Source organism: Ovis aries, chromosome 1 (assembly GCF_016772045.2).
Source record: "Ovis aries strain OAR_USU_Benz2616 breed Rambouillet chromosome 1, ARS-UI_Ramb_v3.0, whole genome shotgun sequence".
In the NCBI taxonomy this organism is placed as follows: domain Eukaryota; kingdom Metazoa; phylum Chordata; class Mammalia; order Artiodactyla; family Bovidae; genus Ovis; species Ovis aries.
The window spans coordinates 51,549,370-51,562,943 of NC_056054.1; the positions used below are offsets into that span (position 1 = coordinate 51,549,370).

Consider the following 13,574-nt stretch of genomic DNA (forward strand, 5'->3'; position numbering starts at 1 on the left):
CAAGTGAAGGGGGACATTCTTTCATGTTAAAAAAAAAAAAGCTTAACATTTCTATTAACATCTGCCAAGTGTTTTCCTTCATTCTTCCTTTAGTCCAGTATTAGAGGAGTTAAATTTGTCTTAGAAATAGACTAGAATGGCTTTTAAGAGCCAACTCATTGGAAAAGACCATGATGCTGGGAAAGACTGAGGGCTGGAGGAGAAGGGGGTGACAGAGAATGAGATGGCTGGATGGCATCACTGACTCAATGGTCATGAGTTTGAGAAAACTCTGGGAGATAGTGAACAAGGACAAGGAAGCCTGGTGTGCTGCAATACATGAGGTCTCAAAAAGAGTTGGACACAACTTAGCAACTGAACAGCAACATTTTAATTAGTAGCATAAGGATTAATTTAGAGGAAACACTAAATTCAATATTGAACACAATTTTTCACTGAGGAACATTTGTATCCCAATTTCCCTATGTTGAGTTAAGGCATTTACACACTGAATCTGGAAATCTTAAACAAAAAGGCAAATTTCTCATTTTGTTTCAGAGGAAATGACAGTACACACTCTACTGTGCTGACAAGGGAGAGAGTGGTAGTGGCATTCCCAGCTCTAGATAAGGACAGAAGGCATTTCTCCATGGATTGCAAGAGACTGGCTCTGAGATGGAGAGGAGGAACTCAATTATGACAAAAGGTTTCCTAATGGAAAGATTTCAGACATAGTAAGAGATCCTTATGAAGTTCCTGCATGCTTTCAAACTTTAATAACAAAAATTATGGGTTGCTATAGCAACAATATAGTAAATTGCATTTAAAAGCAATTTATTAAAATTCAGAACAACTAGATTATACAATGGTAGCAAATGAAATACTGCCTTGTACTATTATGTAGCATTATTGGTATAGCTGGATATTATTTCATTTACTCCTCATAATAGCCCTCCAAAGGAGGTAGTGTTTCCCTATTTTACAGATGAGAAAATTGAGATTAAGAAAGTAGCTTATGTCCACCTAACCATATGAGGTAGCCCTAGATCTGCTTGACTCCAAATCCTTTCTCTCATATAACATATTTCACCTGTATGATAAAAAGTAAAAAAAAAACACACAAAAAATGACAGTCACAAACATGTGTCCCAAACTCAGAGATACTAAAATACTTTTAGTTGTATAATAAGAAAATTCACCTCATTTTAATATTCAATTTACTAAGTCGCTTCAGTCATGTTCGACTCTTTGCAGACTCTGTGGACTATAGCGCATCAGGCTGCTCTGTCCATGGGATTCTCCAGCAAGAATACTGGAGTGGATTGCCACATCCTTTTCAAGGTATTTTCTGATTTCCTCTCTGATTTTTTTCATTGACCCATTGGCTTTTTGGTAGCATGTTCTTTAGTCTTCACATATCTGTTCTTTTCTCATTTTTCTTTATGTAATTAATTTCTAATTTTATACTGTTATGGTTGAAATAAATACTTGGTATAATTTATATCATTCTAAATTTGTTGAGACTTGTTTTGTGGCTTCAGATGTGATCCATCCTGGGGAAAATTCTGTGTGCATTTGCAAAGAATGTTCTGCTGTTTTGGATGGAATGTCCTCTAGATACCAATTATGTCTAGCTGCTCTACTGTGTCATTTAAGACATTGTTTCCTGATTTATTTTTTATTTGGATGATCCATTAGTATTAGTGGGATGTTAAAGTTTCCTACTATCATTTTGTTATTATCAATTTTTCCTTTTATATAGGACAGTATTTACTTTATATATTTAGACACTCCTAGGTTGGGTACACATATGTTAACAGATATCTTCTTCCCGTGTTGAGACTTTCATCATTATATAATGCCCTTCTTTGTTGTTTGAAATAGCCTTTGCTTTGAAGTCATTTTTTCCAGTATGAAAATTATTACCCACACTTTCTTGCCATTTCTATTTGCATGAAGTATCTTTTTCCCTTGCCGGCCTTTCAGTCTCTGTGTGCCTTTAGCTCTAAAATGAATCTCCTACAGGCAGCACATAGAAGGATCTTTTAAAAAATCCATCAGCCCCCCTGTGTCTTCTGACTGGAGCATTTAGTTAATTGACATTTAAAGTAATTATTGAAGGTGTGTACTTATAGCCATTTTATTACTTGTTCTCCGGTTGTTTTTAGAGTTATTCTCTGTTCATATTTCTTCATTTTGTTTCTTCTCTTGGGGTTTGATGATTTTCTTTATTAGTATGTGAGCGTTCCATTCCTTTCAACTTTTGTGGAACTATTACAGATTTTTAATTTGTGCTTACTATGTGGTTCATATACGTTGATCAATAATAATATCAACTTGTTTTAAATTGGTAGTCATTTAAGATCAAGTACATTCTAAAATATCAACCTTTTTTTTCCACTCCTCCACCCACATTTTGTGCTTATGATGTCGTATTTTACATCTTATGTTTATCCCTTCAGTTCAGTTCAGTCAGTCATGCCTGACTCTTTGAGGCCCCATGCACTGCAGCATGACAGACCTCCATGTCTATCACCAACTCCCAGAGTTTACGCAAACTCATGTCCATTGAGTCGGTGATGCCATCCAGCCATCTCATTCTTTGTAGTCCCATTCTCCTTCTGCCTTCAATCTTTCCCAGCATCAGGGTCTTTTCAAATGAGTCAGCTCTTTGCCTCAGGTGGCCAGAGAATTGGAATTTCAGCTTCAGCATCAGTCCTTCCAATAAATATTCAGGACTGATTTCATTTAGGATGGACTGGTTGGATCTCCTTGCCATCCAAGGGACTCTTAAGAGCCTTCTCCAACACCACAGCTCAAAAACATCAATTTTTCAGTGCTCAGCTTTCTTTATAGTCCAACTCTGACATCTGTACATGACTACTGGAAAAACCATAGCTTTGACTAGATGGACCTTTGTTGGCAAAGTAACGTCTATGCTTTTTAATATGCTATCTAGGTTGATCATAACTTTTGTTACAAGGAGTAAGTGTCTTTTAATTTCATGGCTGCAATCACCATCTGCAATGATTTTGGAGCCCCCAAAATAAAGTCTGCCACTGTCCATTTTTCCCCATATATTTGCCATGAAGTGAGGGGACCAGATGCCATGATCTTCGTTTTCTGAATGTTGAGTTTTAAGCCAACTTTTTCACTCTCCTCTTTCACTTTCATCAAGAGGCTCTTTAGTTGTTCTTCACTTTCTGCCATAAGGGTGGTGTCATCTGCATATCTGAGGTTATTGATATTTACCTCCCAGGAATCTTGATTCCAGCTTGTGCTTCATCCAGCCCAGCATTTCTCATGATATACTCTGCATATAAGTTAAATAAGCAGGGTGACAATATACAGCATTGATGTACTCCTTTCCCAATTTGGAACCAGTCTGTTGTTCCATGCCCAGTTCTAACTGTGGCTTCTTGACCTACATACAGATATCTCAAGAGGCAGGTCAGGTGTTCTGGCATCCCCATTTCTTTAAGAATTTTCCACAGTTTGTGGTGATCCACACAGTCAAGGATTTGGCATAGTCAATAAAGCAGAAATAGATGTTTTTCTGCAACTCTCTTGCTTTTTTGATGATCTAGTGGATCTTGGCAATTTGATCTCTGGTTCCTCTGCCTTTTCTAAATCCAGCCTGAACAACTGAATGTTTATGGTTCATGTACTGTTGAAGCCTGGCTTGGAGAATTTTGAGCATTTCTTTGCTAGCGTGTGAGATGAGTACAATTGTGTGATAGTTTGTGCATTCTTTGGCATTGCCTTACTTTGGGATTGAAATGAAAAATGACCTTTTCGAGTCTTGCGGCCACTGCTGAGTTTTCCAAATTTGCTGGCATATTAAGTGCAGCACTTTCACAGAATCATCTTTTAGGGTTTGAAATAGCTCAACTGGAATTCCACTAGCTTTGTTTGTAAGTGATGCTTCCTAAGGCCCACTTGACTTCGCATTCCAGGATGTCTGGCTCTAGGTGAGTGATCATACCATCGTGATTATCTGGGTCATGAAGATCTTTTTTGTATAGTTCTGTGTATTCTTGCTACTTCTTTTTAATGTCTTCTGCTTCTGTTAGGTCCATACCATTTCTGTACTTTATTGTACCCATCTTTGCATGAAATGTTCCTTTGGTATCTATAATTTTCTTGAAGAAATTTCTAGTCTTTCCCATTCTATTGTTTTCCTCTATTTCTTTGCATTGATCACTGAGGAAGCCTTTCTTATCTCTCCTTCCTATTCTTTCAAACTCTGCATTCAAATGGGTATATCTTTCCTTTTCTCCTTTGCCTTTCACTTCTTTTTTTTTTTTCTCTCAGCTATTTGTAAGGCCTCCTCAGACAACCATTTTGCCTTTCTGCATTTCTTTTTCTTGGGGATGGTGTTGATCACTGCCCCCTGTACAATGTCACGAACCTCCATCCATAGTTCTTCAGGCATTTTGTCTATCAGATCTGATTCCTTGAATCTATTTGTCACTTCCACTGTATAATGGTAAGGGATTTGATGTAGGTCATACCTGAATGGTCTAGTGGTTTTCCCTACTTTCTTCAATTTATGTCTGAATTTGGCAATAAGGAGTTCATGATCTGATCAACAGTCAGCTCCCAGTCTTGTTTTTGCTGACTGTATAGAGATTCTCCATATTCGGCTGAAAAGAATATACTCAATCTGATTTCAGTGTTGACCATCTGGTGATGTCCATGTGTAGAGTCTTCCCTTGTGTTGTTGGAAGAAGGTGTTTGCTATGACCAGTGTGTTCCCCTGGCAAAAATCTATTAGCCTTTGCCCTGCTTCATTTTGTACTCCAAGGCCAAATTCATCTCTTAACTGTTTATAATAGTTGCTTTAGAATTATCTGTCTTTTAAACTTCCTATTGGCTTATGTAAGTAGTTGGTCAGCAGTCTTTATTATATATTTACCTTTTCTGGGGATATTTTCTCTTTAAGATTCTTACTTCTTTTCCACTTAGAGAAGAGCCTTTAACATTTCCTTTTTTAAAAATAATAATCTTGCTGGTTAGAGTATTTTATATTGCAGGATTTTCCCTTCAGCACTCTGTACATATCACGCCACTTCCTTCTCACCTGAAAAGTTTCTGTGGAGAAATCAGCTGATAGCCTATAAGAATTCCCTTGCATATGACTCTTGTTTTCTCTTGCTGCCTTTAATATTCTCTCTTACTTTTGACTTCTGCCATTTGAATTATGATATGTCTTGGTGTGGGTCTATTTTAGGTTCATCATGTTTGGGACCCTCTACAAAAGAGTCCAAAATGCAGTACTTGGGTGCAATCTCAAAAATGACAGAATAATCTCAGTTCATTCTAAGACAAACCATTTAAAATCACAGTAATCCAAGTCTATGTCCCAACCACTGATGCTGAAGAACCTGAAGCTGATTGACCAGTTCTATAAATCTACAAGACCTTCTAGAACTAACACCAAAAAAAAAAAAAAAAAAAAGCCATCCTTTTCATCATAGGTCCAGGACTGGAATGCAAAAGTAGAAAGTCAAGAGATACCTGGAGCAACAGGCAAGTTTGCACTTAAGAGTACAAAATGAAGTAGAACAAAGGCTAACATAGTTTTGTCAAGAGAACACACTAGTCAGCAAACACCTTCTTCCAACAACACAAGAGATGACTCTAAACATGTACATCACCAAATGGTCAATACCAAAATCAGATTGATTATGTTCTTTGCAGCCGAAGATGGAGAAGGTCTATACAGTCAGTAAAAACAAGACCTGGAGCTAACTGTGGATTAGATTATCAGCTCATCATTGCAAAATTCAGACATAAATTGAAGAAAGTAGGGAAATACACTAGGGAATTCAGGTATGATCTAAATCAAATTCCTTATGATTATATAGTGGTAGTGACTAGATAGATTCAAGGGATTAGTTCTGGTAGACAGAGTGCCTGAGGAACTATGGACAGAGGTTTGTAACATTGTACAGGAGGTGGAGACCAAAATCATCCCAAAGAAAAAGAAATGCAAGAAGGCAAAGTGGTTGTCTGAGGGGGCTTTACAAATACCTGTGAAAAGAAGAGAAGTGAAAAGCAAGGGAAAAAGGGAAAGATATACCCAACTACATGAAGAGTTCCAGAGAATAGCAAGGAGAGATATGCAGGCATTCTTAAGTGAACAATGCAAAGAATTAGGAGAAAACAATAGAATGGGAAAGGTAGAGATCTTTCAAGAAAATTGGAGATATTAAGTACACATTTCATGCAGGGATGAGCATGATAAAGAACAGAAATGGCAAGGACCTAACAGAGGCAGCAGAGATTAAGAAGAGGTGTCAAGAATACACAGATGAACTATACAAAAAAGGTCTCAGTGATCCAGATAACCATGATGGTGTCATCACTCACCTGGAGCCAGACACCCTGGAGTGTGAAGTCAAGTGGGCCTTGGGAAGCATTACTACAAACAAAGCTAGTGGAGGTGATGGAATTTCAGCTGAACTATTTCAAATCCTATAAGATGATGCTGTTAAAGTGTTGCACTCAATATGTCAGCAAATTTGGAAAACTCAGCAGTGGCCACAAGACTGGAAAATGTCAGTTTTCATTCCAATCTCAAAGAAGGGCAATGCCAAAGAATGTTCAAACTATCTTACAATTATGCTCATTTCAAGTGCTAGTAAAGTTATGCTCAAAATCCTTCAAGCTAGGTTTCAACAGTATGTGAACAAGAACTTCCAGATGCTCCAGACAACTTTCAGATGGGTTTAGAAAAGGCAGAACAACCAGAGATCAAATTGTTAACATTCACTGGGTCATAGAGAAAGCAAGGGAATTCCAGAAAAACATGCATTTCTTCTTCATTGACTACACTAAAGACTTAGACTGTGTGGATCACAACAAACAGTGAAACATTCCTAAAGAGATAGGAATACCAGACCACCTTACCTGTCTCCTAAGAAGCCTGTATGTGGATTATGAAGCAACTGTTAGAATTAGACATGTAACAATGGGCTGGTTCAAAATTGGGAAAGGAGTACAACAAGGCTATATATTGTCACCCTGTTTATTTAACTTATATATAGTACATCATGCAAATGCTGGGCTGGATGAATTACAAGCTGGATTAAAGATTGCTAGGAGAAATATCTATAACCTCACATGTGCAGATGATACCACTCTAGTGGCAGAAAGTGAAGAGAAACTAAACAGCCCCTTGATGAGGGTGAAAGAGCAGAGTGAAAAAGCTGGCTTGAAACTCAACATTCAAAAAACTAAGATCCAGTGCCATCGCTTCATAGCAAATAAGAGAGGAAAAAGTGGAAGCAGTGATAGATTTTATTTTCTCGGGCTCCAAAATCACTATGGACATGACTGCAGCCATGAAACTAGAGATGGAGGAGTTAGAGCTGGAGCCCAGTGTGAGGCAGGACTTTCTCTCTGCTCAGTGGCTATCAATGTCCAGTCAGGGGTGGGGCCTGAGCCCAAGCTGCTGGAGCTAACACCCTGAGGGTTGGGCCCAAGCCGGTTCTGTTCCCTTTCAGTGTGTTTTCCCCCTCTATCTGCATTGGGACCTTTGCCCTAGAGTAGGGAAGTGCTGAGGCAAGTGGGGCTAGTGAGGGCTGTCTGCTCACACTGTCTGCAGACGGAGGCCCCAGCTATCTCTGACACACTGCCTGGGAAGGCACCTACAAGTGTTTCCTTTTTTCAGCTCAGACACAACCTGATGTGCAAGTCCCCTTTGGTCCCTCAGAGCACATCACTGTCCTCAGCCTCTACCATTCCCGCCCTTTCATTAAACCACATCACTGGGCTACATGGACACTTGGCACATGATTGAGGACAAGCTGTGGTGGAGCCGCTGCTGTCTGAGACCTGAGACCTACTTGAGATGTATTGCCTGAGTAAGGTCAGTAGTGGCTGCCACCCTCTCATCCAGGGTATGCCCAGGGACTAGGTCAGCTCTGCACACCACAGCTGAGTCTTCTACCCACTCACTGCTGCCCCAGATCCAATGATACATTGTGATGTGAAATGAGAAGGACCAAAGCCTTTGCTCAGCTTTTGCGCATGCCAAGGAGGTTATGGGAAACCCAGTAGCCACTAGAGCATACCTCTCTCCACCCTGCCTCAGGAGCAAGCTAGCATATGAGTGCTCCTCACAGCTGTAGTCCAGGCTTCCCACAGCCATCCTGTTACCCCAGCAGTCCTCAGCCAGCCAAAAGGGCTTGTCTCCTCTGTATAGAAACCCAGGACAGGGGCACTCAATCTGTGGTTCTCATTGCTTATTTCACAGGATGAGTGTCCACTTGTGTGATCTTTCTTGTCCTCTGAGGTCCGCTCCAGGAGCACACGACCTGACCTGATTGCCTTTCTTTCCCCTTCCTACCCAATTATGTGTGTATCTTAACAGCACTGGAGTCTTTCTGCCAGTTTCCAGTGAAAATTGTCCCACATGTACATAATTTTGATGTGTTTGTTGCGGGAGGTGAGCTTCATGTCCTCTTACTCTGCCATACTGATTGATCCCTTTTGGTAGGGTTTTTTTAAAAACAAACAAACAAACAACAACAACAACAAAAAAACACCAAAGACTCTATTTGTCCTCTTTATTTTCATTTCCATAGAAAAACCTTTAGTTTAACAATGAACCACAGGCTATCTTTCTCTGGTAGGCAAAGACAATAGGACTTCTTATATGCCAATAAACTACTGGGTGAAATACTTAATAATTGTTCCTTCTTTTTAATTTGCTTGTAAAAAGAAAAGGTAATATGTTACTTAGACTTATCTAGGTTCTAATCTTAATTGGCAAATAATAACATGAACCTTGTTCAGTTCAATTACTCAGTCATGTCTGATTCTTTGAGACCCAATGGACTGCAGCACACCAGGCCTCCCTGTCCATCACCAACACCCAGAGCTTGCTCAAACTCATCCACCAAGTTGGTGATGCCATCCAACCATCTCATCTTCTGTCATCCCTTTCCTCCTGCCTTCAGTCTTTCCCAGCATCAAGGTCTTTTCCAATGAGTCAGTTGTTCACATCAGGTGGCCAAAGTATTGGAGCTTCAGCTTCAGCATCAGTCCTTCCAGTGAATATTCAGGTTTGATCTCCTTGCCGTCCAAGGGACTCTCAAGAGTCATCTCCATCACCACAATTCAAAAGCATCAGTTCTTCAGTGTTCAGTTTTCTTTATAGTCCAACTCTCATATCCATACATGATTACTGGAAAAACCATAGCACTGACTAGATGGATCTTTGTCAGCAGAGTAATGTCTCTGCTTTTTAATGTGCAGTCTAGGTCAATCATAGCTTTTCTTCCAAGGAGCAAGAGTCTTTTAATTTCATGGCTGAAATCACCATCTGCAGTGATTTTGGAGCCCAAGAAAATAAAGTCTGTCACTGTTTTCATTGTTTCCCCATCTATTTGCCATGAAGTGATGAGACTGGATGCCATGATCTTAGTTTTCTGAATGTTGAGTTTTAAACCAGCTTTCTCACTCTCCTTTTTCATTTTCATCAGGAGTCCCTAACTCTAATTAGTAAATAATAATGTGAACCTTATTAGCTGCTTAATAAAATTTCAAAAGCAAAAATGATTAAAAAGCAACTATAAGGGTTTTTCTTTCTTTTGTATAATTTTACCTATCTAAGTAATTTATAGACTTGCCTTTGAATCAACTGCTTTGTGTTTATTTTTCATTGCATCTCCTACCCAGTGAGTCCTGGTGAGGTATACTCCCTCCAGAAAAGACAATAATCAATCAGAAGAAGGATTTTGGAATGATTAATGTTAAAAATGTGACACTGACTTAGTCGCGTAAGTAGTAAAAGTTAAATATCTTCTATACCTGTTCTTACTCACCTGCCAGTCCTAAAAGAATGTAGGCCATAATGAACAGCATGAAGATCATGCAGCACAGCACGTCTGTACAACTCCTAAAGACGAAGAGGAACAATGGATTAAAAGGGCCCCGAGAAGACTCAGGTAGCATCTGTCTTCCTCCCTCTTATGGACTGAACATGTCTCCCCCAAGTCCTTATGTTGAAACCTAACCCCCAGGGTGATGGTATTAGAAGGTGTTAGAAGGTGGGCAGGGCAGGGGGGCAGTGGGAATTAAAAGAGATACGAAATGACTAATGTTTACTGCAAAAATATACATAGGGAGGCATAAGAAAATAACTGAGCTTCCCTGGTGGCTCAGATGGTAAAGAATCTGCCTGCAATGCAAGTCACCTGGGTTTGATCCCTGGGTCAGGAATATTTCCTGGAGAAGGAAATGGCAACCCACTCCATTATTCTTGCCTGAAAAGTCCCTTGGGCAGAGGAGCCTGGCAGACTACAATCCATGGGGTTTCAAAGAGTCAGACACAACTGAGTGACTGAACACACAAAAGATAATAACAACAGTGATATGCCTTTTTATACTTAATAATTCTAAAAGGTAGATCAGATGTATTTCTACAATCAAAGATTTAAACAGCAGAGAGCGGTTATAGTTTTGTGATTAAAGAAGTTCCTCCAAAGCTGTTAGCATTTATTCTCTTGATTCTTTATTTGTAAATTTTTTTAGAAGTTATAATATACTAACATCAAAAAATTCTTTTATTTGAAATTGTAATTTAAACTATTTGATTTTATAATTTTCTCCTTCATGCTTCCCAGTACATGAAATAATAATTTTAAAAGAAATAGCCATTTCCATTCCTCTCTCTCCATTATCTTTCTACATGCACATATAAAGGGTACTCTGATTAAATAAAGGATTGACTACATAAGCTTTCTATGAGGAACAGACTTGCAACTATTCAAAAAACAATGTCTATAATGCATTACAGAATGAAATGCTCTAAACTGTAATTTTTCAGCTATTCTGTAAGCTGGATATTGTGAAATGAGATTTAGAGAAAATTTGGCTTAGAGAGCCATGGTAATTTTCTAAGGGATCACAAGTCAAACCAGTATTCAGTAGGTAAACTCAGGTCATCTAAAGTATCTCCTATTTCCAAAATTAAATTTTGTTCAGCTTGTAAGGAGTCTAGAAAGTCAAAACTTGTCTTAAAAGTAAGAAAAAAATACAATCATTATTGAAACTTAATGAAGAATCTATTAGGAAAGAGACAGATCAATGTATTTGACAAGATTAAAAGATGCACATGAAAAAAAAAATAAAATAAAAGATGCACATGAGAATTTTCATAACAAAAACTTCTTGTTCTAGAGGTTAGATGGATATGTTCCAATCTTTTAGCACAGACAGGCTGAAGTTACATTCTATTTTTAGTGGTGGTAATAGCAATAATAATGAATAATAACTGTACAGGAACAGACACAGTAATACCTTGTATATTGATAAAGCCCTGTTATGCTTTTACTGCTTTCACGTACATAAGTTTGTGAGTTTCCTACCTTTGGGTTTTTCAGGGTAGTGAGGTAAGTTGCCTTCTATAAGGTCCACGAAGCACAGGCAGACAAACATCTAAGTCTCCTATGCCCATACTTTTCACTTAGTGGTTATTCTAATATGATTACAACTTTCTAGAAAGATTCCAATTAGACATATTGAAAACTCCACACACATCCTTATTACACCACCTCATCACAGGAAATGGATCCATCATAGGGAAAGCTAATCATGGTCAATTCAGAAACAAACCATGACTTGTTTAAATCCAATTTCAACCCAGGAATTTAAAATTTCACTGAGACTGAAGAACTATGAAAATAATAAAAAGAGAAAAAAAAGATAATCTAGATTTCTTTGTTTAACAATCATTGAAGGCAAAACCTGCTAGAGGGTGAGGAAAGGATCTGGTTTATTTGCATTTTGACACATTTTGACACTTAAGATCAGTTCTCATCCTGTCAGGGCAGTTGCTAAATAGTATGACACCTGAGAAGGACTGCCTGCAGGCAAAGAACTAAGGAAGAGAAAACTAGAACACTGATAAGCTTTTATTAGAAATCCTGAAGTTGTCAAAGCCTTCGAGTGTAATCATAACTACCAAGGAGAGAGGGATATAGTCAGAAGCACCAGCCAGGTTGGCCAGTGTGCTGTAATATTATATGTATGATATGTTTGCATCTACAGGGTTATATCATGGATAATACACATTATAACACATGCTTACAATGGCTATAATTATATAGCATTATAATGTTTTCTATTTCTATTATGTAGTCAGCACAGGAAGAGGTAAACATCCTGGGAAGATGAGTAAAAGAAACTTAGCAATTAAAAAAGATACGGCACAAGGAAAGAAGCAGAGCCCAAAAGGAAATTTCTAAGAAATAGAACCCACAGTGCTCGGCTACTGGTCCTGATGAATGGTATCAATCAGAGTTTTGCTCTATAGGAGGTTTTCTAACAACAACAACAAGGGGGATTTGTACTACGATTTCTCTTTCTTTCTTGTACCAAGAACATACCGTAGCACCAGGGGCTACTGCGCACCCACACAACTGCTCTCTATCCACTCTAGCAGCCTAGTCTCTCACCAGAGAGGGATAACGTTTCTCAGCAATTCACACCCGGAGATGTCTGGGGATTCTATTCTGGGACCAGGCAGGATAATGTATTCAAATCTACTTTCCTTTTCTGGACCATTGCTTTAGAGAAACAGCAGACCATACCACACACCATGGCCAGACTGGTTAATTTCATAGTATCTAAACGTGGAAGAACATTAAACAAAGTGGAAGAGTTTGAAGAATTCAAGAGTTTCAAAAAGTAGGAAAGTTTTTCCAAATTAAAAATTCTTATTTCTGAATTTGTTCCTCTAGTGATTTCATTCCCTTTGTTGTTTAATTTTTTTTCTTTTAAAATGAAGTGCGTGTGTGTGTTTGTGTGTGGTGTGTGTGAAACATCTATTTCTTTCCACTTATTTCTCTCCATATTCCCTGCTGGAAAAAAGTCACTACTTAGAAAATTATTGGAAAATTGAATATAAAAAATATAAAATATAGCTTGGGTACCATTTTGGGAGTCAGCAACACAGCAGAAGCTTAATTCAAATTTTAGAAGTTATAAAGTGTCATTATTCTTTCTTTCTTTGATTTCAAGGCATCTTTACAATCCCAAATGCTCTGTGGAAAATGAGTTGTTTTTTTTTTTTTTTTTAATCAAGTACTTAGTTTGGATAATTTTGAAGACTCTTAAGATAGGCATTGAAGTAACTAGGTGATACAAGCTTGTGGATTAAAATCATTCTGAATCATATTCTAGCTAGAGGTCTGTCATAGCTGTGCATTTTCCTCAGTTGGGTTCACTTTTACTTTTATAGTAAGTATAAACTAAGGACCAGTGTACTAATCTAAAAATGGATTGCATCCCACTGGATCCTAGAGGAAAGACAGAAAGAATAGTTTATAGAGAAATATATCAAATCCCTTATGATTATACAGTGGAAGTGAGAAATAGATTTAAGGGCCTAGATCTGATAGATAGAGTGCCTGATGAACTATGGAATGAGGTTCGTGACATTGTACAGGAGACAAGGATCAAGACCATTCCCATGGAAAAGAAATGCGAAAAAGCAAAATGGCTGTCTGGGGAGGCCTTACAAATAGCTGTGAAAAGAAGAGAAGTGAAAAGCAAAGGAGAAAAGGAAAGATATAAGCATC

At 38.3% G+C, this 13,574-nt stretch overlaps 1 protein-coding gene across 1 annotated transcript in view; it reads right to left on the bottom strand.

The window, feature by feature from the left end:
- The window catches only part of SLC44A5 (solute carrier family 44 member 5), a 448,857-nt gene that overhangs the window by 115,875 nt on the left and 319,408 nt on the right, over positions 1-13,574 (bottom strand). The window contains exon 4 of the mRNA XM_060400325.1: positions 9,816-9,889. Coding sequence (XP_060256308.1) covers positions 9,816-9,889 — 74 coding nt within the window. The remainder of the gene's footprint in view (positions 1-9,815; positions 9,890-13,574) is intronic.